The sequence below is a fragment of the Aphelocoma coerulescens genome, chromosome 6 (assembly GCF_041296385.1).
Source record: "Aphelocoma coerulescens isolate FSJ_1873_10779 chromosome 6, UR_Acoe_1.0, whole genome shotgun sequence".
Taxonomy (NCBI): domain Eukaryota; kingdom Metazoa; phylum Chordata; class Aves; order Passeriformes; family Corvidae; genus Aphelocoma; species Aphelocoma coerulescens.
In genome coordinates, this window is record NC_091020.1 from 2,672,828 (window position 1) to 2,694,643 (window position 21,816).

The 21,816-nt window shown below is 49.9% G+C and overlaps 1 protein-coding gene across 4 annotated transcripts; it reads left to right on the forward strand.

Moving 5' to 3' along the window:
- Positions 1 to 97: 97 nt before the first annotated feature.
- TUBGCP2 (tubulin gamma complex component 2) lies at positions 98 to 20,950 on the forward strand. 4 transcript variants are annotated; one of them, XM_069018873.1, is made up of 19 exons: positions 254 to 581; positions 953 to 1,049; positions 1,169 to 1,341; positions 2,053 to 2,181; positions 2,483 to 2,659; positions 5,963 to 6,122; positions 6,515 to 6,722; positions 7,318 to 7,517; positions 7,995 to 8,184; positions 8,717 to 8,862; positions 9,476 to 9,656; positions 10,580 to 10,760; positions 10,968 to 11,140; positions 12,177 to 12,305; positions 12,735 to 12,855; positions 14,784 to 14,927; positions 15,376 to 15,504; positions 16,252 to 16,415; positions 20,668 to 20,950. In XM_069018873.1, exons 3-19 carry the CDS (start codon positions 1,192 to 1,194, stop codon positions 20,771 to 20,773), a joined length of 2,688 nt encoding a protein of 895 aa, XP_068874974.1. In that variant the 5' UTR covers positions 254 to 581; positions 953 to 1,049; positions 1,169 to 1,191; the 3' UTR covers positions 20,774 to 20,950. The 4 variants fall into 4 exon arrangements, with proteins under 4 accessions (XP_068874972.1, XP_068874975.1, XP_068874974.1 ...); XM_069018871.1 differs by lacking the exons at positions 254 to 581; positions 953 to 1,049 and adding an exon at positions 98 to 139 and having other exon boundaries at positions 1,097 to 1,341; XM_069018874.1 differs by lacking the exons at positions 254 to 581; positions 953 to 1,049 and adding an exon at positions 115 to 139.
- The last annotated feature ends 866 nt before the right edge of the window (positions 20,951 to 21,816 follow it).

The following is a 21,816-nucleotide window of genomic DNA, read 5'->3' on the forward strand; positions in this document are numbered from 1 at the left end:
CGCTCTGCCCGGCGCCGCTTTGGGGAGTGCGCATGCGCGGGGGCGCGCGGCCGGGTTAGCGCTCCGGATGGTGCGCATGCGCAGGACGCGCTTCCCGCCGGCGGCGGCGGCGGCGGCACTGGTACTTCCGGGCGGGCAGGTAGGGATGGGATGGGATGGGATGGGAAATGGAGCGGGACGTGCTGAAGCGAGAAGGGACGGAATAAAGCGGGACAGGACGGGACAGTGCGGAGAGGGACGGGATAGGACGGGACGGCGCGGAGCAGGGCGCGGCTGAGGAGCTGCCCGGCCCCGCGGGTCGCTCCGAGGGAGCCGTCGCCGGTGCCCGGGGGCCGTGCCCGGGCCCGTCGGGCCGTGCCCGGGGATGGGGATCCCCCCGCGCCCACGGGACGGGCTGTCCAGCTGAGCCAGCCCAGCTCCCGCAGCTTCTCCTCAGTCCCTACACCCCTGACCCCCAGGCACTTTAGCAGCCCACGGGAAATCCCAGTAGGATCAGGGCCCCAAGTGCTTGGGGAACCTGGGCCTTTAAAGATATTTAAGCTTGGACTGGACTAAGCCATGCAGAGCCTGTCCTAATACCAGTAAGTTTTGAGTGGAGAGCTGGACCAAGGCTTGCAGGGATCCATGCTCTTGGCAAAACAAAAGTGTGTCCGTGTGCTTGATACGTGGATCTGGATTGTGTCTGCTTGATACAATCTGTGCAGGGTGTCACATTAAACTCCTTTTTTGCTTCCACGATTCCTGATTCGGGGTCTTACTTCTGATTTACAGAATCACTGACTATTCTGGGTTGGAAGGGACCCACGGGGAGCATCGAGTCCAACTCTTAAGTGAATGGCCCGTTCCGGGATTGACCCCACAACCTGGCTGTTTTTAGCACCAGGCTCTGACCAGCTGAGCTCATCCCAGGGTTCTGTGTCAGTATTAAAGTTATTATTTAAACACTCTGCAGGATCGGAGTGAAGTTAGCAAAGTGGGCAGTGGAATAGGAAGACCCCTAAACTTGGGAAAAACTGCTTTCCAGTGACTTCAGAAGCAGCAGCAGCAAGGTCAGCCTGTCAGGACACAAACCAGTGCTTCCTGCGTTCTTTCCAAGGTGGAGAAATCTCCCTGGCGGGGATGTCCTCCCTCGGAGCAGCAGGATAACCCCTCGTTGCCGTGTCCCCAGGGCTGGTGGCCCGAGCTGGGAGCATGAGCGAGTTCCGCATCCACCACGACGTGAACGAGCTGCTGAGCCTGCTGCGGGTGCACGGCGGGGAGGGCGCCGAGGTCTACATCGAGCTGCTGCAGAAGAACCGCACGCCCTACGTCACCACCACCGTCTCTGCACACAGCGCCAAGGTTTGTTCCCCGGCTGCTCTGGGAATGACTGCCCGTCCTGTTGGCGTCGGTGGAGTAAAAAAGAAGGGAAAAGGAAGGGGTGATCTGATCTGGAATCGCGGTGCTGGGCGTGGGGTGGGCGGTCTGGGACGGAAAAGGTGGGATCCCTGAGTGTTGGTGGGAGAAGAGGACTGTTAGGACTGGGGTGGGGGCAAGTTCAAAGCAGGAGGTTATTTTGTGGGATATCAGGAAGGAATCCTTCCCTGGGAGGGTGGGCAGGGTGCCCAGAGCAGCTGTGGCTGCCCCTGGATCCCTGGCAGTGTCCAAGACCAGGCTGGACGGGGCTTAGAGCCACCTGGGATGGTGGAAGGTGTCCCTACCCACGGCAGGGGGCGGAACAAGATCACCTCGAAGGTCGCTTCCCACCCAAACCATTCTGTGATTCCATGATGAAATGAAAATTGTATAAAATGCAATTCCATGAGTAGCACCTGACTTTTCTTCTGAATACCACCCAAATACTAGGAATTAAAGCCTGGCACTCATGACCAGACATACTGTTTTGGCCATAAAAGTGCTTTTTATTTTCATTTTTAAAAGCAATCCACTTAGAGTCAGTGCTAGGAAGTTTCTAACTCTGTCTGAACTTCACATCTTTGTAGCCTGAGCTGCATGCTTGCTCCAATTCCATTTAATTTTAACTCCATGTAATATTAATGTGGTGTTTTACAGGTGAAAATAGCAGAGTTTTCTCGAACTCCTGAAGATTTTTTAAAGAAGTACGATGAGCTGAAGTCTAAAAACACCAGACATCTGGATTCTTTAGTTTATCTGCTGTCCAAACTCACCGAAGACAAAGAGGTTGGTTCCTCGTTTAGAACTGCATGTTGAAGAGTAGCAACAGTGCAATGGTTTCAAGCAGAGCTGATGGTAAAGTTCAGTGAAATCTGTAGAATAATCAACAGATGTAGCTTTTACTGGGTTATTAAAACCCCACTGAGAGTTATGCTCCTCTTGATGTGATTCACTAAGGCACGGAAAACTGGGACAGAGAGATGTGTGGTTAGATTCAGCACAACCAAGGCATGGTCATGTGTTTTTTTTCTTTAGATTGTGCTGCCCAGCATTCACAAAATCTCTTCTTTTTTTTGTCTATGTACAGACCCTCCACTACCTGCAACAAAATGCTAAAGAAAGGGCAGAACTCGCTGCAAATGCAACCACCAGCAGCAGCACGAATTTTTCCATCCCCACATCCACTTCCAAGATGTCTCTGCAGGAGCTGGAGGAGCTGCGCAAGCAGCTGGGCAGTGTCACGGCCAACTCCAGTGCACAGCAGGTACAAAGCCCTTCCCAAGCTCTGGGCACAAAATCTTCCCTTTTTGTTAGTCAGATTATATTAAATCTGGGTGCTGTTCTTAGAAAAAGTGCCCTTTTTCTATTCCAGTCAGTTAAGGTTAAATTCTTTGAGGTTATTCTAAGGTTAAATTCACAGTTAAGTTCTTCCCTGTGAGGCCCTGGCACAGGGTGCCCAGAGCAGCTGAGGCTGCCCCTGGATCCCTGGCAGTGTCCAAGGCCAGGCTGGACACTGGGGCTTGGAGCAGCCTGGCACAGTGGGAGGTGTCCCTGTCCACGGCAGGGGTGGAATGAGATGAGCTCAAAATCCCTTCCAAACCAAACCATTCTGTGATTCTGAGGTTGAGTCAAGTTTAGGCCTTGACAGCTCTAACTGCTGGGGGCTAATGGAATTTAATTTCCCCTTTCAGCTTTATGCTGTGCTGACATTTCCTTGTCTGCCTGTGGCAGTGCTTGCCCAGGAGCTCAGCAGCCTTGTGATGTGTCCCCATCCTTCCTGGGAGCTCTGCTCCTGGATAATGGGCTGCAGCCCCTCACCTCATCCTTCGTCAAGTGAACACAGCCATTCCCCCTACTCAGCTATTTCAGCTCCTGAAATACATCCTGCAAAGCAATCCCAAAGACAGAAAGGAAAAGGAAAACCAGCTGGAGACGCAGGCTTAGAAAGCAGTTCAGCATTTCATTAGCAGCAGTAGGTTGTGAGGTCAGAGTGCAAAAGGGCAATTTACTACTTTAACCTCCAATTCTGTTGCCTGTAATTATTTGTGTAAAAACACAGTACTGTGGTGGCTTGGCCTGGCAAACAGGACAGGGCGGGGAAAAATGTGGTGGAAAACTCATGGGTCAAGATAAGGACATTTTGGCTGCAGAAGACAAGGGGCAGCAGTGTAAAGAGAGTTCTTTGGACAGAGGGGAAAGAGGAAAAGATGCTCAGGGGTCCACAGTGCCTTCTGATGCCTGGTCAGCAAAATCTAACAGGGGACAAACCTCAGTTCACTTGAGGCCCTTGATGGCAAGAGGGGTGGATCTCCCATGTCCCATGCTTTGGGACACCTCACGGGTCTCTGGGCTTGAAGGGCCCTACGTGAATGTGATGATGGAGAGCTCAAATCCTAAACAAAGGGTCCAACCCCCTCACCCTGTCAGCAGTGCTGAGACCAGCCTTGTCCCACATACACTGAAATACTGCACAGACACTGGGCCTGACTCATCCAGATCCTTCACAGATGATCTGAGTCAAGTGGGTGATTTAGATCATGATGGGAAGATGAATTTCCAGTGAGATAACTGATCTTCTTACCAGGATTTATGTGTGAACTTGCTAAAAGAGGAAAGACCTGGAAGTGCCACTCTCTGGGATGTGCAATTCACAGCCAGAGGGTTTGAAATGGCATCACAAGCCAAGATTTGTGCTTTCCTGCTGCTCCATTTGTACTTTCTTCAGACTTCAAGAGGTGGAACTGTGTTAAGAGGGCTTCATGGGCTGGGGCTTGGGGCTGTTGAGTCAGTAAGGGCTGGGACAGGAAGGCATTCCTGGGAAGTGTTAGCTCTGCTCAGCCTCTGACACAGATCTTCTGTCTGTGAGGATCACAAGTGGAGTTGGAGGTGTTCATGGGCCTCAGAGACCAGCCCTTCCTCTCCCTCGAGGGATGTTGGCGCTGCCACTGCTCAAGATGTCAGGTGCAGGTTCATCAGCATGACAGTGGCAAAGTGCCACCCTGTGCCAGGGCTGTTCAGGTGCCACCTGAGGGCCGTGTTTTCAGCCCTGGGAGTTTTCTCCAGGCCGTTGCTGAAGCCTGTAATGACAGTGACCTAAATTTCGAGTTGCAGAGGGAAGGTGATTCGTGCCCCTGAGACACATGCTTTGTCACCCGTGCCCCAAGTGCTGTGCCATCTGCCCTGGGATCGCTTGGCACTGTCAGAGAGATCATTCAGTGACTGGAGTTACTGCTTGGACCAGCTTTGGTCCAGGATTCATCGAGGTGGGGAAAGTTCCGTGTTCCCTTTCAGGTCAATGTGTCCTTTGTAGCCAAAATGTTGACTTTTTTGATCTCTGCCAGTTAACAAAGTCACACTAGAGCTGGTTGAACTGCAACAGAAGTGCCCTGCCTCTTGTCATCGAATAAAATCAGAGAGTCCTCAAGTCCAGCCTTAAACTGAGTATCACCATGCCCACTAAACCATGTCCCCAGCTGCCATTTCTGCTCATGTTTGGAACACTTCCAGACGTGGTAACACCACCATTTCCCTGGGAAGCTCGTTCCAGTGCTTAACCACTCTCTCAGTGAAGAAATTTTTCCTCCCTGCCATTTGGGAAGACCTACTGGTGGGTGCCCTTCTCCTGGCTGCCCTTCTCCCAAGCAGAACATGTTCATACAGCCAGCTGAGGTTTGCAGTTTGGTGTGGGGTTTGGCCATCCTTTGAATTGCTGGCAGCTTGCTTGATGCTTCCTATTTCTCCATCTGAGAGTCCCAGTTCTGGTGGGGGAGCAGAGGAAATCGAGGTCCTTTTAGCAGATCACCCACACATGATGTAAATAAGAAAGTAAAATGAGCCTGTGCATATCCCTTTTCGCACACACACATCTGTGGAGTTTCAGAAATGGCCTTCATCAGCCCTGTGTTTGTGCACTTGGGGCTCCAAATGTTCATGTAGGTTGTGCATCTCACAAGCCTCCCCAGCTGATGACTGATCTTGCACTCCATTTATTTTAGTGTCAGAGCTGGGGGTGGAAAGTCTTTCAGTCTTCAAGAGCTCGCTTCCTTCGCCAACTCCCACTCAGAGCAAAATTCTCCATCGTTCTCCAGCTCTCTGTGGGTGGATTTGTCTGGGTTGCATTTGGCATTGAGTTCAGAGGCGTTCAGTGCCCCTGGAATAGGATGTTTGTGCTTCTGGAAGGAGTTTGCTGCTTTCATGTGGTGCTCTCTCCAAACCAGCAACCACTGCCTGGTGGTTGTGCATGTCCCCCTTCTGCTCCCCTGCATGTGCCCCAGCATCCAGGCCAGTGTGGAGGGATGCAGAAAGGCATTATTTGATGTACCCTCACGTAAAAAGGCCAAATGTATTAAAAAAAGATGCATTTTTTGCAGCAGTGGGGCAAACAGACTAGGTGGTAGAGGGAAATTAAACCCCACACCATGCTGCTGAAGTACCAGCTATTCTAATTTCTGTTCTCAAGTCCATCGATGGGTTTGCAGTCAATTTCTCCTTGAAATTAAACATTTCTTGGACTTCTGAAAGTCTCCTATTTTTTTCCTTTCTTTCCCTCTCTCGCTTTTTCCAACAGCCTCTTGAGCTTACACGGAAAATCCTCCGGGATAAGCAGAATAAGAAGAATTCTGGCCAGCCCATTCCAGTATTCCCATCCTGGGTGTATGAGAGACCTGCACTTATTGGGGATTTCTTAATTGGCACCAGTCTAAGCACTGACACAACAGTACCAATAGGTATGTGAAACATAGGGAAAATTGCATTTATTTGTAGTGTTTTGTTCTCGTTCAGAAATGCTGTTCAGGTGTTCCCACTCAGCAAAACTTGGCTCTTGGCACTTTTTTTCTTTGTGACTGTATTTGAGCTGTTTTCTGGGTATTTGAATATGTTGGTGGCGAGGAGGTTGGGGAAGTTGTTGGAACTAGCTGGGCCCTTTTGGGTGGAAGGATCAGCAGCAGGGGCTGTGGCTGATGTTCTCTTGGCCGCAAGTGTTGGATGTCTGCTCCTGTGTGCTGGATTCGGGTGTAAATGAGCAAAGGGTTCTGTTCTCCAGGACAGCGAGGTAGGAGACTGAAACAGGTGGATGATGGCACATTGTGGCCTTTTTCTGTCTCCTCTCTGGAAACAGGCACTTTGCCGTTGGCCTCGCAGGAGTCCGTGATTGTGGAGGACTTGCTGTACGTTCTCATCGGTGTGGATGGAAGGTACATCACAGCACAGTCCCTCGTGGGCAGGCAGAACCGAGCCTTTTCACTCGATCCAAACCTGGACTTGTCCATCAAGGAGCTGGTGACCAGGATTCTTCCTGTGGCAGCAAGTTACTCTGCTGTCACCAGGTACCGAGCTGGCTTTGGTCAGGGGAGGAGGCTCTGCTGTGAGAAGAGAGAACCTGCCAATGTGCAGGTGTTAACTTCTGTGCTTAATTCAAACTGTGGGGCTATAAAAGGAGTGACAATTTATTTGGGTCAGTTTTAGCTATGTTTCCTTTGCTGGGTTTTTCCTCTGTGCCGCCAGTTCACTTTTACATTCACACACCTTTGTTTTTTCCAGTCTTGGCCTTGGTAACTTCAGGTAAAACGCAGTTAGGATATATCTGCCTGTTCTGCCCTCTCTTCCCACTCTGCTGTGAATTTCTCCATGCTTCCTGCTTTTTGTTCCCCTCTGGGCATCCAGGACTGAGAGAACCTTTGTGTGCTGGCTCTCACTTTCTACACGGTGGTTTTGCTAATGATTTTAGTTCCTTTGCAGTTGGAGAGGAAACATTGTCCCACAGCTTTCCCTACTAGGAAATGTGGGATGGGAAACAGGGAGAGGGACCGGTGTGCTTTCCAGGGACCTACTGGTGTGCCTGCACAGTGTCCTGAAGGCAGAAGTTCCTGTAAATTAGACAAGTTGCCTTGCCTGAAAGAGTTTCCATTTTGCTTTTTACAGGTTTATAGAGGAGAAGTCTTCCTTCGAGTATGGACAGGTAAATCATGCTCTGGCTGCTGCCATGCGGACTCTAATCAAGGAATACATGATATTAATTACCCAGCTGGAGCATCTTCAGAGGCAGGGACTCCTGTCCCTGCAGAAACTGTGGTTTTACATCCAGCCCACAATGAGGACCCTGGAGATTCTGGCTTCCCTGGGTAAATTTCCAAAACACAGTCGTTACATTTTGACAGCTTGTGAGAACTGTGCAGGGTAGCCAGCCAGGCAGGGCGTTCTTCATTTTGATTTTCTGTTTTATTGAAGAAGAAAGCCCCAGGGGAATTGTACTTGTGAGGGCACTGCACTGCTTCTGGAGAAGAGCGTTCAGTCTCTAGGGCTGGATGTGCCTCTGGAGCTGTCAGGAGGCACCTCTGTGCCCTTTGCCCTCACAGCCCTTGCCCTTCCCATCAGTTGTATCCACCAGTGCTGCCTCTCCTCAGCTCCTTCCCAAACTCCTCTCCAGCTCTGTGTGGATGTATAATCAGAAGGAATCCCTGGAAGTTCCTAGTCCAGCCCCTTGCTTACAGCTACAGCAGGTTGCCCAGGGGGCCAGGTCCAGTCTGGGGACCCTTTGGGGTTTTGTTTCAGGACTTTTGAGGATGTAAGTCTCTTATATCGGTAATTTTAAATTCCAGCTACTTCTGTGGATAAGGGTGAGTGCATGGGAGGATCAACCCTGAGCTTGCTCCATGACAAGACTTTCAATTACACGGGGGACAGCCAGGCCCAGGAGCTGTGCCTGTATTTAACCAAGGCAGCCAGCGTGCCTTACTTTGAAATCCTGGAAAAGTGGATCTATAGAGGCATCATTAATGATCCATACAGGTAAAGAACAGTTAAGCAATGAAAATGAATTGCAAAACTTCAGAAATACTGATCTGTTCTGTCAAGTCTGCATTGCCTGGGGGCCTGAAACAGCCCTCCCAGAAGTGTTTTGGCTTTTGTAGAGTCATTTGAAGCATTCTGCTGTATTTGATAGTTTATGCAGCATTTCTATTTCCCACATTTTCAGCATCCTAAGGCAGGGACAAAGCTGAAGATAAAATATCTGAAATCAATGCCTTTGTGCTGGTGGGAAGGTGGACAAAGGCCAGTTTCCTCACCCCTGCACTGACAAACAGATAATGTTTAGCCTTGGTTTATGAACCCTGCAAAACTGCGTTCCTCATTGCAGATCACCAGAGACACTGCATAGTGCTTCTCCTCTTGCTTCACATACAGACTAATTTCAGTTCTTGCTTGGATGTGTCCTCATGAGACCTTCTGTCTGATAGATCACATTACCAGTTTGCAGGTCAAAAAAAGTAATGCTCATTGTACCACTCCCTGCCCCATAACATCTGCTTTAACTGTTCAGTGAGTTCATGGTGGAGGAGCACGAGCTGCAGAAGGAGAAGATTCAGGAGGACTATAATGACAAGTACTGGGACCAGAGATACACTGTTGTTCAGCAACAGATTCCCTCCTTCCTGCAGAAAATGGCTGACAAAATCCTAAGCACAGGTGGGTGCTTCTGGTGTGAGAGGAACTTTGAGACAAGCACTGCCATCCCTTGTGCAAAGAGAAAGGAGATGTCACCGTGCCTTGCCACTTTACGGGGTTGTCCTGCTGAATCGGGAGCAACAGGAGAGTCAGATGTGAAAAAAACCCCAAATCCCACAAATTCAGTAACACATGGGAAGGAGCAGCAAGGGGAGCTGTCTGTCTCACTGCTGTTCTGTGGGTAGGTTTTCTGGCTGGATGGAGCTGGGCAGCTGAGGTTTGACCATCTGAGTGTTAATTTGGGGGGTTAAATGAATCGTTCAACCTCTCATCCTTGTACAAAACCCTCCAAAAGTGACGTGTGGAGCAGATCTGCAGTGCTTCAGGCCACCCGCAGAGATGTTTTGTCACCACTGGGAAACAAAACTATTCCTGAATCTCCTTAAATGTGATACCGGGTGCCTAATTTAAAATTCTGTATCATCTTTTGAAAGGTGCCTCAATCCTTTCCAGCTTTCAGCACAACGTAGTGTAAACATTTCTCAGCATGCCTTCCACTTGAAGGGAGTGGTGTGGAAGTTTCCCTGTTGGCTGTACAGCAGGTATGAATATGGATCATTCTTTTTATTTTCAGGGAAATACTTAAATGTTGTGCGGGAATGTGGGCGAGATGTCACCTGCCCTGTGGCCAAAGAGGTCATCTACACTTTAAAAGAGAGAGCCTATGTGGAACAAATAGAAAAAGCATATAACTATGCCAGCAAAGTTCTTCTGGACTTCCTGATGGAGGAGAAAGAGCTGGTGGCTCACCTAAGGTTTGATTTATTTTACTTAATGCATGATAAATAGATTGGTTCTGCTAAGGAACATACATTTTTGAAGTTAGCTCTGTTCTCTTGGGATATTACCAAGGTGTTCTCTCTATTTCCATTTAGAAAGGTTGACCTAAAAAATAAGATTTGGGGTTTTTTCCCTGAAGGCGGGGGGAAGTCTAAAATGATAGAAATGTTGAGTGGGAAAGATGTCTGGGGGTCTCTGGTCCAACTTCCTTGGAAGGCTGTTGCTAAAACTAGGTCAGGGCTTTGTCTAGCCCAGTCAGATCAGAGGTCTGCAGCCACACTGTGTTAGGGCTGTGCTGCTCCTCTTTTTGCTCCAAAGCCTGCAGTTACCACGTGTGATCTCTGGGCAGGCAGTTGGGGAATCCTCAGGCTCACCTCGGGCTCCTTCCAAGCTCTGTTCCCTCCGCAGGTAGCTCTCCCTGGTGCCAGGTGAAGATCAAGGTTTATGTATCCTGTTGCAGCAGAAGTCTGCTGGACTTACAAAAATTAGCACAGATGTTTGTTCAGTGAGAGGAGTCCAGGATTCTGCTCAGAACTGGCTGCTGCCCCTCGGCTGGAGGTGATCTGGGAGTTGTTCAGGACAGCAGCAGGAGCCTGCACCCCACACACCTAAGGGTTTTTTTTTTTTTTGCATTTTTCTAGGCAAAAAAAAGAACAGCAGCAGCCCTGATCTGACTGCACGGAAGCGTCCTGACTGAGGGGGTAGGGAGGAGGAGACATCCATAAAAGACTAGTCCAAACTGGTTATTTATGGCTGTGTGCTCTCCAGGAGGAGAAACATTTTGTGATCAAGCCCCACAGGCTCGTTGAATTGATTGCCTTTATTCCTTCAGGTTTTGATATGGATTAACCTGGGCTTTAAGGAAAGTAATCAATTGTCCCTTCGTTTTCTTGGGCAGGTCTATAAAACACTATTTCCTGATGGATCAAGGGGACTTTTTTGTTCACTTCATGGATCTGACGGAGGAGGAACTTAAGAAGCCTGTAGATGACATCGTAACAACGAGGCTGGAGGCTCTGCTGGAATTAGCCCTGAGAATGAGCACAGCCAACACTGATCCTTTCAAGGATGATTTAAAGGTGAGAATGGGTGGAAGCAGAAGATAATTGACTTTGAGCAGAAGGCCTGCCATGGTTTGGGAAGATCTGTGTGCCTGAGAGAACATGCTGCTTCCTAGGTTGCTCTGATGACTGGAGGCTGACTCTGACCATGGGCACCTTGCCTGTTGTTCCACAGTAGCTGTGGGTATCCTGTGGGTTCATTTTTTTCCTGCTCTTCCTTCACAGATCGACTTGATGCCCCATGACCTCATCACGCAGCTCCTGAGAGTATTGGCCATAGAAACAAAGCAGGAGAAGGCCATCATCAGTGCAGACCCCACAGAGCTCACCCTCAGCGGCCTGGAGGCCTTTTCCTTCGACTACATTGTGAAGTGGCCTCTGTCCCTCATCATCAACAGGTGAGGCGTCAATCCACTGAAGGAAAAACAGGCAGGTACTCTCACAAGAGGTTTTCCATGCAAAAATCAAACATTCCTCAAACCTGGAGAGCAGAAAAAAATGCACTTGCTGAGGTTGCAGACTCAAAGGACACGGGCTGTTGCTACTCTAACAGGCTATTTTGCGTTTAACTGCGTTGTGAGGGACTGAATGGTTCATTTTTCTGCAGGCATTTGCCTCTTGTTTCCCTGGAGAAACACTGCTGTGAGCCACAAGCAAATGGGGCAAGCAGCACTCCATGAACAGAGGGGCAGATTTCAAATTGCTAAATGCCAGCAATTAATTCCTCCCTTAATTTCCCTTCTAAAAACTCCGTTAAATTGGTGAGACTTTCCTAATGACGCGACGCTTTGGGAATTTTGTCTCTTCCTTCCCAACAGAGCGTGTTAGCTCTGCTGGTAGCTATGGAAGTGAAAATAGGATTTGGTAAGGTTTCCTGAACTGTATCGACTGGAGCTCTGCAGACACCTACGCCGAAGTGTCTGAGCACAGACCTGAATCCAGTCCCAGAGCTATAAATAAGCAGCCCCATCTGCTTGTGGCAGTGCATTGCTGGTGGGGTAATGCTGCCTGTAGCTTGGTGACAGCTTTTTCTCCCCTTTTTTGGAAAATCTTGGTAAATTCTTGGGCAAATTCTAAAATCCTGGTGAATTCTTGGGTGACCATCACAGCCTTAGTGCAGTGGGTACAAGACCACAGGCTTTGACCTCCAGCCCCTGTGTGAGTGACCCCTGCACAGAGCTCGAGGGAATTAAGGGGGCTGGTGATGCACCCACTGGCAGGAAGTACGGAGGAGGGTCTCCTTGGAGAGGAATTCTTTGGGATGGTTGCAAATGTGACTCTCCTGCTTTGGTTCAGCGCAGATCTGCGCGCGTCTGAAGGCGTGGGGAACATATTGTGTAAAGTGTCTTTACCTCTGAGCAGCCTCAGCCTTCACAGCTTAGTCTGTCAATCAGAACAGGCCTTCATCTGGATGGGCTTCTCCTTTCTTTCCAGGAAAGCACTGACAAGGTACCAGATGCTTTTCAGACACATGTTCTACTGCAAGCACGTGGAAAGGCAGCTGTGCAACGTTTGGATCAGCAATAAGACAGCCAAGCAGTTCTCCCTGCATTCAGCTAAGTGGTACAGCCTTTTTTTTTTTTTCTTTCAGTTTTGTGTCTCCTCCTTGCTAATCAGATACCTCATGACATGGCTCAGACAATACTGAGGTGGAAAAGATCCTTAAAAATGTCTTACAGGCTCAGGGAGGTCAATTTGTAACATTTTAGGTTTGCTTGTAAAGTTGCTTTAGTGTTTAATATAAAAATTTTCATTTTATATAAGCAAATATTTAAAGTCTATGACAGGTTCAATACTCTGACTCTACAAATGGAGGGAAAGCAATGGAAAATAATCAGAGATGGTTTGCAGTGACTTTCCAATCCCTCTCACACTGCAGCAAGGAATTTGCTAGGACAGAAATATTTAGCTCTGCTTGGCTGTGCAAGCCTGGTGATAGTTCTCCGTGGCATTTGCTAGCTCTGAGCTGTGTGGGTGTGATTTCTCCCCTAGGTTTGCTGGTGCTTTCACACTGCGGCAGCGGATGCTGAATTTTGTGCAGAATATCCAGTATTATATGATGTTTGAAGTGATGGAGCCAACATGGCACATTCTGGAGAAGAACCTGAAGTTGGTGAGTGAAGTTGGAATGGAAGTCTTAGCAAATGTAATATAGGGGAAAAAACTACCCATTTCCAGTGGCTGCAGGTGTCTGTTGATTTTGTTGGAGGCATTTAAATATCCGGGAGCTGCTGTTTCTGCCACGTTGCAGAGTGCTGCTGTTCTGCATCAGCTTTCTGCTTGATTAGCCCTACATCCCTTTCCTGTGCTGCATCCCCCTGTCTCTGCCCAGCTCACACCCTGTTACGTAAAGGCAGGTTCTGCTCGACATTCCTGTGCACAGGAGAAAGAGAGCTGTGGAAAAGGAAGGTGGATGCAGAGTGCAAAGGCCACAAACCAGTCCAGGCATCTCCATCTGAATCCTTGGCTGACTTACAGTGCTCTTAGAAGTGGAGTCTGTGCTCTTCCTTCCATGCAACTGCCAAGGACTGACATGCTGGGAATGTTTGGTGTAAAACATGGCCTTCCTTCATATTACTATTATTATTATTATTATTATTACTATTATTACTGTTATTCCCTCTGGTAGTCACCCTGCTATCAGACAGTTCTGGGTTGCACATCTTTTTCCTCTTACACCCTGAAAAACATTCATCTGAGGTACCAAACAGCCCAACACCCCTGCAATCAGCTCTTGGCAGCTGTCTGATGACCCTTGTGGATCTTCAGTGTCAGCTGATCGTACCTTAGTTCTTACTGTGCCCTGAGGACTTGTTTTGGGGTCAGCTAACCAACATTTTTTGATGCCCTGTCATCCTTTTTCCTGGAGAATTCACAGGAGGGAGCAGGTCTGGCATTGTGAACATCTCTGCATGTTCTTGGCAAGATCTTCTGAATGAGAAGAGTTCATATGTCAAGCTCCTGGATAATCTGGGAGTTGTACTTACTTCTTAATTCTGTTGCAAATTTAGGTTTGCAAAATATAACGCTCAGTTTACTTTACTTGCATGGAGGCAGTTGTTGAAGTTATCCTGTCCCTGTTTTTCCCTTTCATTTGTATTTTAGTAGGGAAAAGGATGATCCTCGCTGGTTTCATATAGTGCCTTATGGTGCATTTGATTTGTCACACTTCTCTCTTGTGCATTTTCACTTGAAGATAAGGTGCTCTCTTCCTAAAATTATAACTGGGATCTTCATCTTCACAATATCATTGTCTTCATCAACACAACTTCATCATCATCCTCATGGCATTAGAAAGCTGCATTTATCCCTGTTCTGCAGTAGCTTGAGGGGATATGGGAGGGGTTTCCTGCACAGGTCCTGCTGGAGCAGTGTGGATGCCGTGGCAGTTTTAGTCCTGTGGTTCTTTCCTAGGCTTGACTTGGGTTCCGAGCTTTAGCACATCCTGTAAGTGTACAGAGCGAGAGGGAGTTTGAATCTGTCATTTAAAACTCAAGACTGGAACAGCCTCTTGAAGTAGCAGAGATGAACAAAAAATCCTTACAGAATCTTTGCAACACTGCATGTCCCAGTTCCTTATTGGCTCCTAATGTCCCAGTTCCTTATTGGCTCCTAAAGCATATTTCTGAACAACTGTATGTTTTGATGATAAGTTTATTGACATTTAAGATTCTTTGATTTGTTTTTTCTCTTTTCTTGTTTTCGCTGACTTTACTGAGCTTGTGAAGGTGGGAGTGGCCATGACAAGCAGATTTGAAAACAAAGGAAATGCAAATTCATGAAGCAGAGAACTCCATCCTTTCTAGGGGAGGGTTTGGGTGATTAAAGCGAGCACGATTTGTGAGGAGGTGATGTCAGGTTTGAAGCCTGTGGGGGGCAGTTGAAGGCAGTAATGCAGATGCAGTCTCCATCTCAGGATGTTTCTGGGAGGTACATGAGGAGTTTCTTGCTCTGAGGGGTCCCTGTCAGAGGCAGGGGGCTGGGATGGAGCTTTGGGGTGGAGCAGCACAGCTGCCCTGGTTTGGTTTGTCATTGTCACAGGCATCCAACATTGACGATGTCCTGAGCCACCACACGAGCTTCCTGGACAACTGCCTCAAGGACTGCATGCTCACCAACCCGGAGCTGCTCAAGATCTTCTCCAAGCTGATGTCTGTGTGTGTCATGTTCACCAACTGCATGCAGGTGTGTGCAGCCTCCCCATGCCACTGCCAGCCCCTTTGCCAGCCCCACATGGATGAGCCTTTGTCCCCTCTGTCAGCAGCTTTAGGGCTTGACTGCGCACACCCTCTCCCAAATGGTTTCTATGGCTTCTTACTCCGCAAAATCCTCCTTTTTCCCTGTTGAGATCAGGTTCATGTGGACCAAATTCCCTCTCTTGAAGTTGTAGTGCTCTGTAGAGACACTCTCTTGAGGGTGAGGTGATGGGCACATTCCAGGCAGCATCAGGGAGCCCACAGCTTTTATAAAAGCCACTTTCCAGTGGGTTTAGGGAGATCTGTGTATCAACACAGTGAATTCAGTCTCAGAGTTAGCTGTCCTGGGAGGTGGGGTGGGCAGAACGGGGTCTCGTGCTTTGCCATGATGGCAAGAACAGGCTGTGACCGTGTCCCCAACGCTGTGCCCCTGCCAGAGGTTCACACAGAGCATGAAGCTGGACAGTGAGATGGAGAGGCTCACCCTGGAGCATGGCACCATGCTGGGCCCGCCCACGGACCAGGAGCGTGCTGAGGAGGCTGCCAAGAAGAAGCTGACCAACAAGGTGGGACACGGGGGGACAGCTGGGCCTGGCTGGCACTCTGGCCAGGGTGGCCACTTGTAGATAGCCCTTCCTGGTTTCTGGAGCCACTCTGGCCCCAAAAGCACGGACTTTGTGGAATTGTGGGCAATGTGGAGCGCTGCTGGAGTTCTCAAAGTCTGCTTTGAAGACCCTATCTCCCACAGCAGCACCTGCACTGGGTTTTGAGTTTCCACTTGTGTGTTCAGCTGTGCAGAGCCACATCCAGGCTTTCTGCAACGCCAGCACTTTCCCATTCCCAGGGCTCTGGCTCTTTGTAGCCCATGGCTTTCATACCTGGGGGATCTGTCTTGTCCGTGTTTCTCTGTCTAGATGCACGTGGGATTTGCTCCGTGGTTAGCAGATCCTCCTGTCCCTCTGGAAGCCCCTCTGGCACACAGCTGCATCACCACTGCAGTCACAGTGCTCCAGAGGTCACAGCCTGTCTTAGGCAACACACGTCTTCTGCCTTTTCCTCCTGCTTGAAAATGAGCAGTGGCAGCACGTATTTGTGGATAACTCAGCCGGGATCTACTCTGGGCTTCTCCCAGGCTGGGCACAGCAGGGCTTTTAACTACTAAAGACTTTGAAAGATGGATTTCAGAGGCTGGGCAACTGGGAAGTTTTGTGGCAGTATTTCTGGGCAGCTTAGGGAATGGGGGGAATACTTGCAGCCCCTCGGCAAGTGCAGATCAGCAAACACATGGGGCCACTCTGCCTTTGTCTTGGCAGCTTTTAGCAGAGCATGCTGACAGCCTGCACCTCACATCTGGCTTTGAAGCCACCATCAACAAGTTTGACAGCAATTTCTCCACACATCTGCTGGACCTGCTGGACAAACTGAGCGTGTACAGCACCAATGACTGCGAGCACAGCATGCTCAACATCATCTACAGGTGAGCCAGGCCTTTTCTGGCTGTTACTGCCCCTCCCATGGGTCCCAGATTCAGCTCAGGAACTGCTGATGATCACTGAGAAATGTGTGTTTTTAGGAGCTCTCAGCAGCCTGGGATAGTGGAAGGTGTCCCTGCCTATGGCACGGGGTTGGACTGAGGTGGGCCTTGAGGTCCCCTCCCAGACCATTCTGTCATTAGACAGCCCATGGCTTTAGAAAAACCCCAGAACACATTCCTTTGAATTATGTGACATTTGTCCATTAATATTGTCAATGTAGCGTGAGTCTTCCTGGGGATTGTCTCACTGTGGAGACAGTGAATAAACCCATTTCCAAATACGGTTTTCTCATTCCAAGATGAGAAAATCACGCAAAGGTTTGATCATGAAGTGTCTATTTTAAGTTCCCATATTGGATTTATTTAAATAAGCAGCTTCTTGGAAATCAAAATTCCTTCAGAAACATGTAAAAGGTGCACAGGATTGGGGAGAGAGAGAGAGATTGGAAATCAAAATTCCTTCAGAAACATGTAGAAGTCAGGTGCACAGGATAGGAGGGAGAGAGAGAGGGAGAGAGAGAGAGAGAGAGAGGAGATGGAAGTTTTGCTGCTGGGTTTATATCCTCTGTGTTGCTTTTTCAGTAAAAATAACCCCTGGAAGTTCTGTTCCCTGTCCATCTGTACTGGATATCTTTTATGGCTGGCTGATAACCCTCCCAGCTCTGTTGAGATGTGCTACACCTGAAAGCAGAGAGAGGGGAAATGTTTCACAAATGTTTCTTAAGGAGTTTGTTGTCCCCTCCTGGTGCCTTTTCTGACAGCATCTGACAGGGCTGTCAGGACTCCTGGTGCTTTGCAAACTCTGTTAGGTGAGGTATTCCCACTGGAGACTGCGCTTCCAGCTGTCCTTTTCTTCTGGGAACTTCTCGTGCAGCTACTGCCACATGTTTGCACAGCCCCTGAGTCCCTGAAATGGGAATGTAGGTGAGGAGCCCTTCTCCACAGCCCTAAGAACTCCAGTTTGCTCCATCTCTGAAGTGACCAGAGTCAGAGGTCTCTTCCTCATCTTGAAAATTCTCCAAAAACCTGGTTTTATGGCTGTGAGTGAAGGCCCCAGCTGTACAACTGATTGCTGTTCCTTTCAGGACTAACCAGGACAGCCAAGTCTCTACAGAACCTTTTAGGAAAGGCTGATGTGGCTTCTCAACATTTTATGCCACCCTTCATCTGCCTGGGCATCCCAGGCAGGATCCATCTGTAGGAAAAGGCTGGCAGGATTAAGCTCTCGCTCTTCCCTGGCTGCCACCACTCCTGGGTGTCACAGGAGCATCCAGACTCAGGATAGGTTCAGGGAGTGGGGCCACAAGCAGTTGAGTCCCTCAGGCAGGAGCATTTACTGCTCCTCAGTGCTCCAGCTCTGCTTTCTTTACCCAGCACTTACATTTTTACCACCTCCAGTACCAGTTCTGATGGAGGGGCTTGTTCATGGTGCTCCATCCAGGAGACCTTGATGGCAGCTCACTCCATGATCCCAGGGCACACAGGGCATGGCCAACACAGTGCTGAAGACCAAACTACCTGCTCTTGTCATGGTGTGAAGGTCTCACACGTGCCAGGACAGCAGGACAAGCTGGTGCTGCAGCCACAGCCTGGCCATGCGTCCTGCCCACGGTGCCACGGCCAGGAGCTGTCCATCAATGTCACAGCCCACACTGGGGCGTCAGCTGGGGCCAGCAGGTGACTCCTGAGCTGTGAGACCTCTGCAGCTGGCTCTTCCAAATATAGAGAGGTTGGGTTTTGCAACCAGCACTTCCTGCCTCAGGGGAAAGGAGAAGTGTGATGATGCAGTGCTTCTGTCCATGGCTCATGCTGAGGACAGTGACCTCAGCTGCAGCCACAGGCTCAGAGAAGGGCCCGGGTCCTTTGCCCTCCCTTATTTCCATGCCCTAGTCCTTATGCCACCTGGACTGTCATCACTATCAAGTCCCCCCCCCTAGTTTGGACTCTGGTACCACTTGAGTCCTTCACCAAGACATTGCTGGACCTTTCCTGTCAACCCAGATGTTCCCATTTCCTTAGCAGAAGCCCTGGATGTTAACAGCCCGTGGGACCTGCCTGTCCAATCCCATAGGCTGCTCGGGGGTGATTTAAAGGGTGGGAGCCCCACGGTGAATGCCCAGAGGTGACATTTAGCTCCCATTCAGTTGGCTCAAGGCCTGGGCTCTATGGCAACAGGAACCCGAGAAGCAGAGTGGAGGCAGTTGCCATCTGAAATAACATATTTGACAGAGAGAGTTTATAAGGAAGAGTTTATAAGACATATCACTCTTTTCTTCCAATTTATAGCCTTTTTATAACAACAGGAATCATCAACACATCAGATAAATAGCAAAATGGCCCTTTTATTCACATTGTGGTACTTGCTCATCATTTATTTGATCCTGGTTTATTCATTTTGTAGTACTGAGTAACTGAAGCACAGCCGTTTTATTTGTGGCACCAAACAATAGGAGATGGAGATCCAGAGGGTTTCCTTCAGAGCTCACAGGTGACAGATGTCTGGTGTGCCCAAGTCCTGCTCAGGTGTGTCATAGAATAGAATCAGAGAATGTGCTGAGCTGGAAGGGTCCCACAGGGATCACCCAGCCCCTGGCCCTGGCCCTGCCCAGACACCCCAGCAACCCCAGCCTGGGCATCCCTGGCAGTGCTGTCCAAATGCTCCTGGAGCTCTGGCAGCCTCGGGGCCGGGACCATTCCCTGGGGAGCCTGGGCAGTGCCCAGCACCCTCTGGGGAAGCACCTTTCCCTCATCTCCAGCCTGAGCCTGCCCTGGCCCAGCTCCAGCCATTCCCTTGGGAGTGCTGACAGAGGGTTGGCAACTGCAGGAACTCTCCAGTCACTCCTTCACATCCCAGGAGTGAAAAGCAGAAGTACAGCAGGGAGGGTTTTGTCAGAAGGGTTAGTTAAGTCCACATCGTTAGTAATCTTATACATCAGTGTGGTTATCAGGCATCCTTCCTTTACCAGCCTGGAGGAAACTGAGCTCAGAGTAGGTCACCAGGACGTGTGAAGTGATGCAACCCCCACTGAATCCAGCCACAAAGCAAGAAACTGCCATATAAGCACATGCTGAGGAAGCACCACACAAATTGTGAAGAAATGGTTATCACAGATCACTTAAAACTAAAGGCGGCTGAAAGGGAAGCCAAGCAAAATCTGCAAGTCACTGAGCTGGGAAAGAAGCAGCTTTAGAAATGGAACAAGTCCTCAAAGCAACGAGTCCTGGCCTTGTGTTTGAATCAAAACTTGGTCAACACTCTCAGCTCAGTGTCAGGTTTCCCTGGTACAACTCCTAGAGGACGAAAGCAATGTAAAGCTTTTCAACCAGGAGAGAGCAACAGATAAATTCCATCTGTCGAGGCTCTGTTTTCTGCAGGCACCAAAAAATGTCAAGGAACAATTTGTTGCCATTTGTGTGAGGTTGTTAAGCAACATGAAACTCAAATATTGTGCCCATTCAGTTGGTACTGGAGCAGCCTAATTTGAGAAAGGGAGAGAGTAACTTTGGTGTGATTCACGGGCTCGCGTTGGCTGCTCAGTGAGCCAGGGCACACGAGTGCACGAGCCAGGGCTGCTTTGGGATCTGCCACGGGAAGGTCGCAGCCGGCCTGGGGCTGGGTGGCACCATTTTGGATTACCGGGGAGGTGGGATTGTGGTATCCCTGGTGCTGCCTGCTTCGGAGAGGCTTTTCCAGGTATCACTTGTGCTTGTGGCTGGGCATCTTCCGACCAGTTGCTCGTGTTGGTGAATTGTGGATCCACGGGGAAGCATCCTGATGTTAGCCAGCAGGTGGTGGGGATGGATACGCCAGTGTTCTGTGGTTCTGTGAGGATTTCATGTGGGAGTCAGTACCAGAGTTCAGTGCTGGTGAACTCTGGGCTGAAGGAGTGCTGGGGACTGCGGACACTGAGGAACCCTTGTGCACACAGGATGCCTCTGTGTGGGCTGGAGAAGAGCTGTGACCATTTGGTCCTCCGCAATGTATTTGGGACATGTTCCTGGTAGATTTCCCTGTGAAAGGCGGCATTGTGAAAGGCCTGTCAAAGGCCTGCTATCAAGGCACGAGTAGGAAAAGGTGCCACCAACACCCGTGGCACAGCACAGACGTCCCATGCCGGGCCAGAGCTCGCTGGGGGTGTCCTGGGAGAGGCTCCTGCTCACGCCTGCCCCGCCTCGGGTGTGTTTTGTCCCTCAGGCTGGACTTCAACGGGTTCTACACGGAGCGCCTGGAGCACATGTCGGCCGAGCGCAGCCAGAAGGCCCCGCCGCCGCTGCCCCGCCTGGCCGTGCCCGCCCAGTGACCGCCAGCCCTCCCCAGCCAGCCCACGGCCCGCAGACAAACCTGAGGGCTGGCCAGAGACACAGGGGAACGTTCGCTCTCCCGAGGTGTTTGTAATGTTTTGGGGTTTTGTTGGCGCTTGTTTGTTTGTTTTTACTGTTGTACGATGACGTGTTTGTGTGTTGTAAAATAAAATAAAAACAACAACAACAAAAATCAGGGTTATTTTGTCTGTTAACAGAACTCGGGGTGCAAATTATTGTACAAATTATTGCCCCATCCCTGGAAGTGCCCAAGGCCAGGTTGGATGAGGCTTGGAGCAACCTGGGATAGTGGAAGGTGTCCCTTGATCTTTAAATTCCTTTCCAACCCCAAGCCCACAGCAGAGGAGTTCCTGGGAATCTTACAGAGTTCTAAACATTGCCTGAGGCAGTTTGAGAGCAGGTGGGTAGAGGGAGGAGGAGAAATGTCTCCCGGGAACAAGGGGAAACCAAGACACATGCCAGAGGCCTTGGGTTGGGGGCAGGAGTGGGGACGTGTGAGTGAGGGCTGTGGGCACAGGGCTGAGTGCTCCTGTCCTTCCTCCCTCCCCCTTCACACGGAGCTCATGGGAGGGCAGAGCCAGGGTCTCTGTGCTCCAGGGCTTAACGCTGGCTCCCCAGCTTGGCAGAGGGACAGAGACCCCAGGAGAGGGTGGGGACTGCCAGCAAGCATCCAGTCCCGCTAGAAGTCATGGAGAGTTCATTTTTTAAATCAACAGCAAACTTCTAAGCACCTGTGGATGACTAATCCCAAATCCCATTCACACCCGCATGTCCATTTCCTGGTTGGCCCTGGCCTGGAACACCCAGAAATATAAACGTGCCCTGCTTATCTGCCCTGATAGCCCAGCCCCAGTGCCTCCTGTGGCAGTCCAGCCACCCCAGTGTCCCGAGTGCCCCTGCTGAGCCCCAGGACATGTCCCACGAGGCCATGGATCCACCTTCCTACCCCTTGGACTCCCCCCCAGGCCATACCCACAGTCCCCAATGCCACTTGGGCCGGCCCCCCACCCCAAGGTCCTCT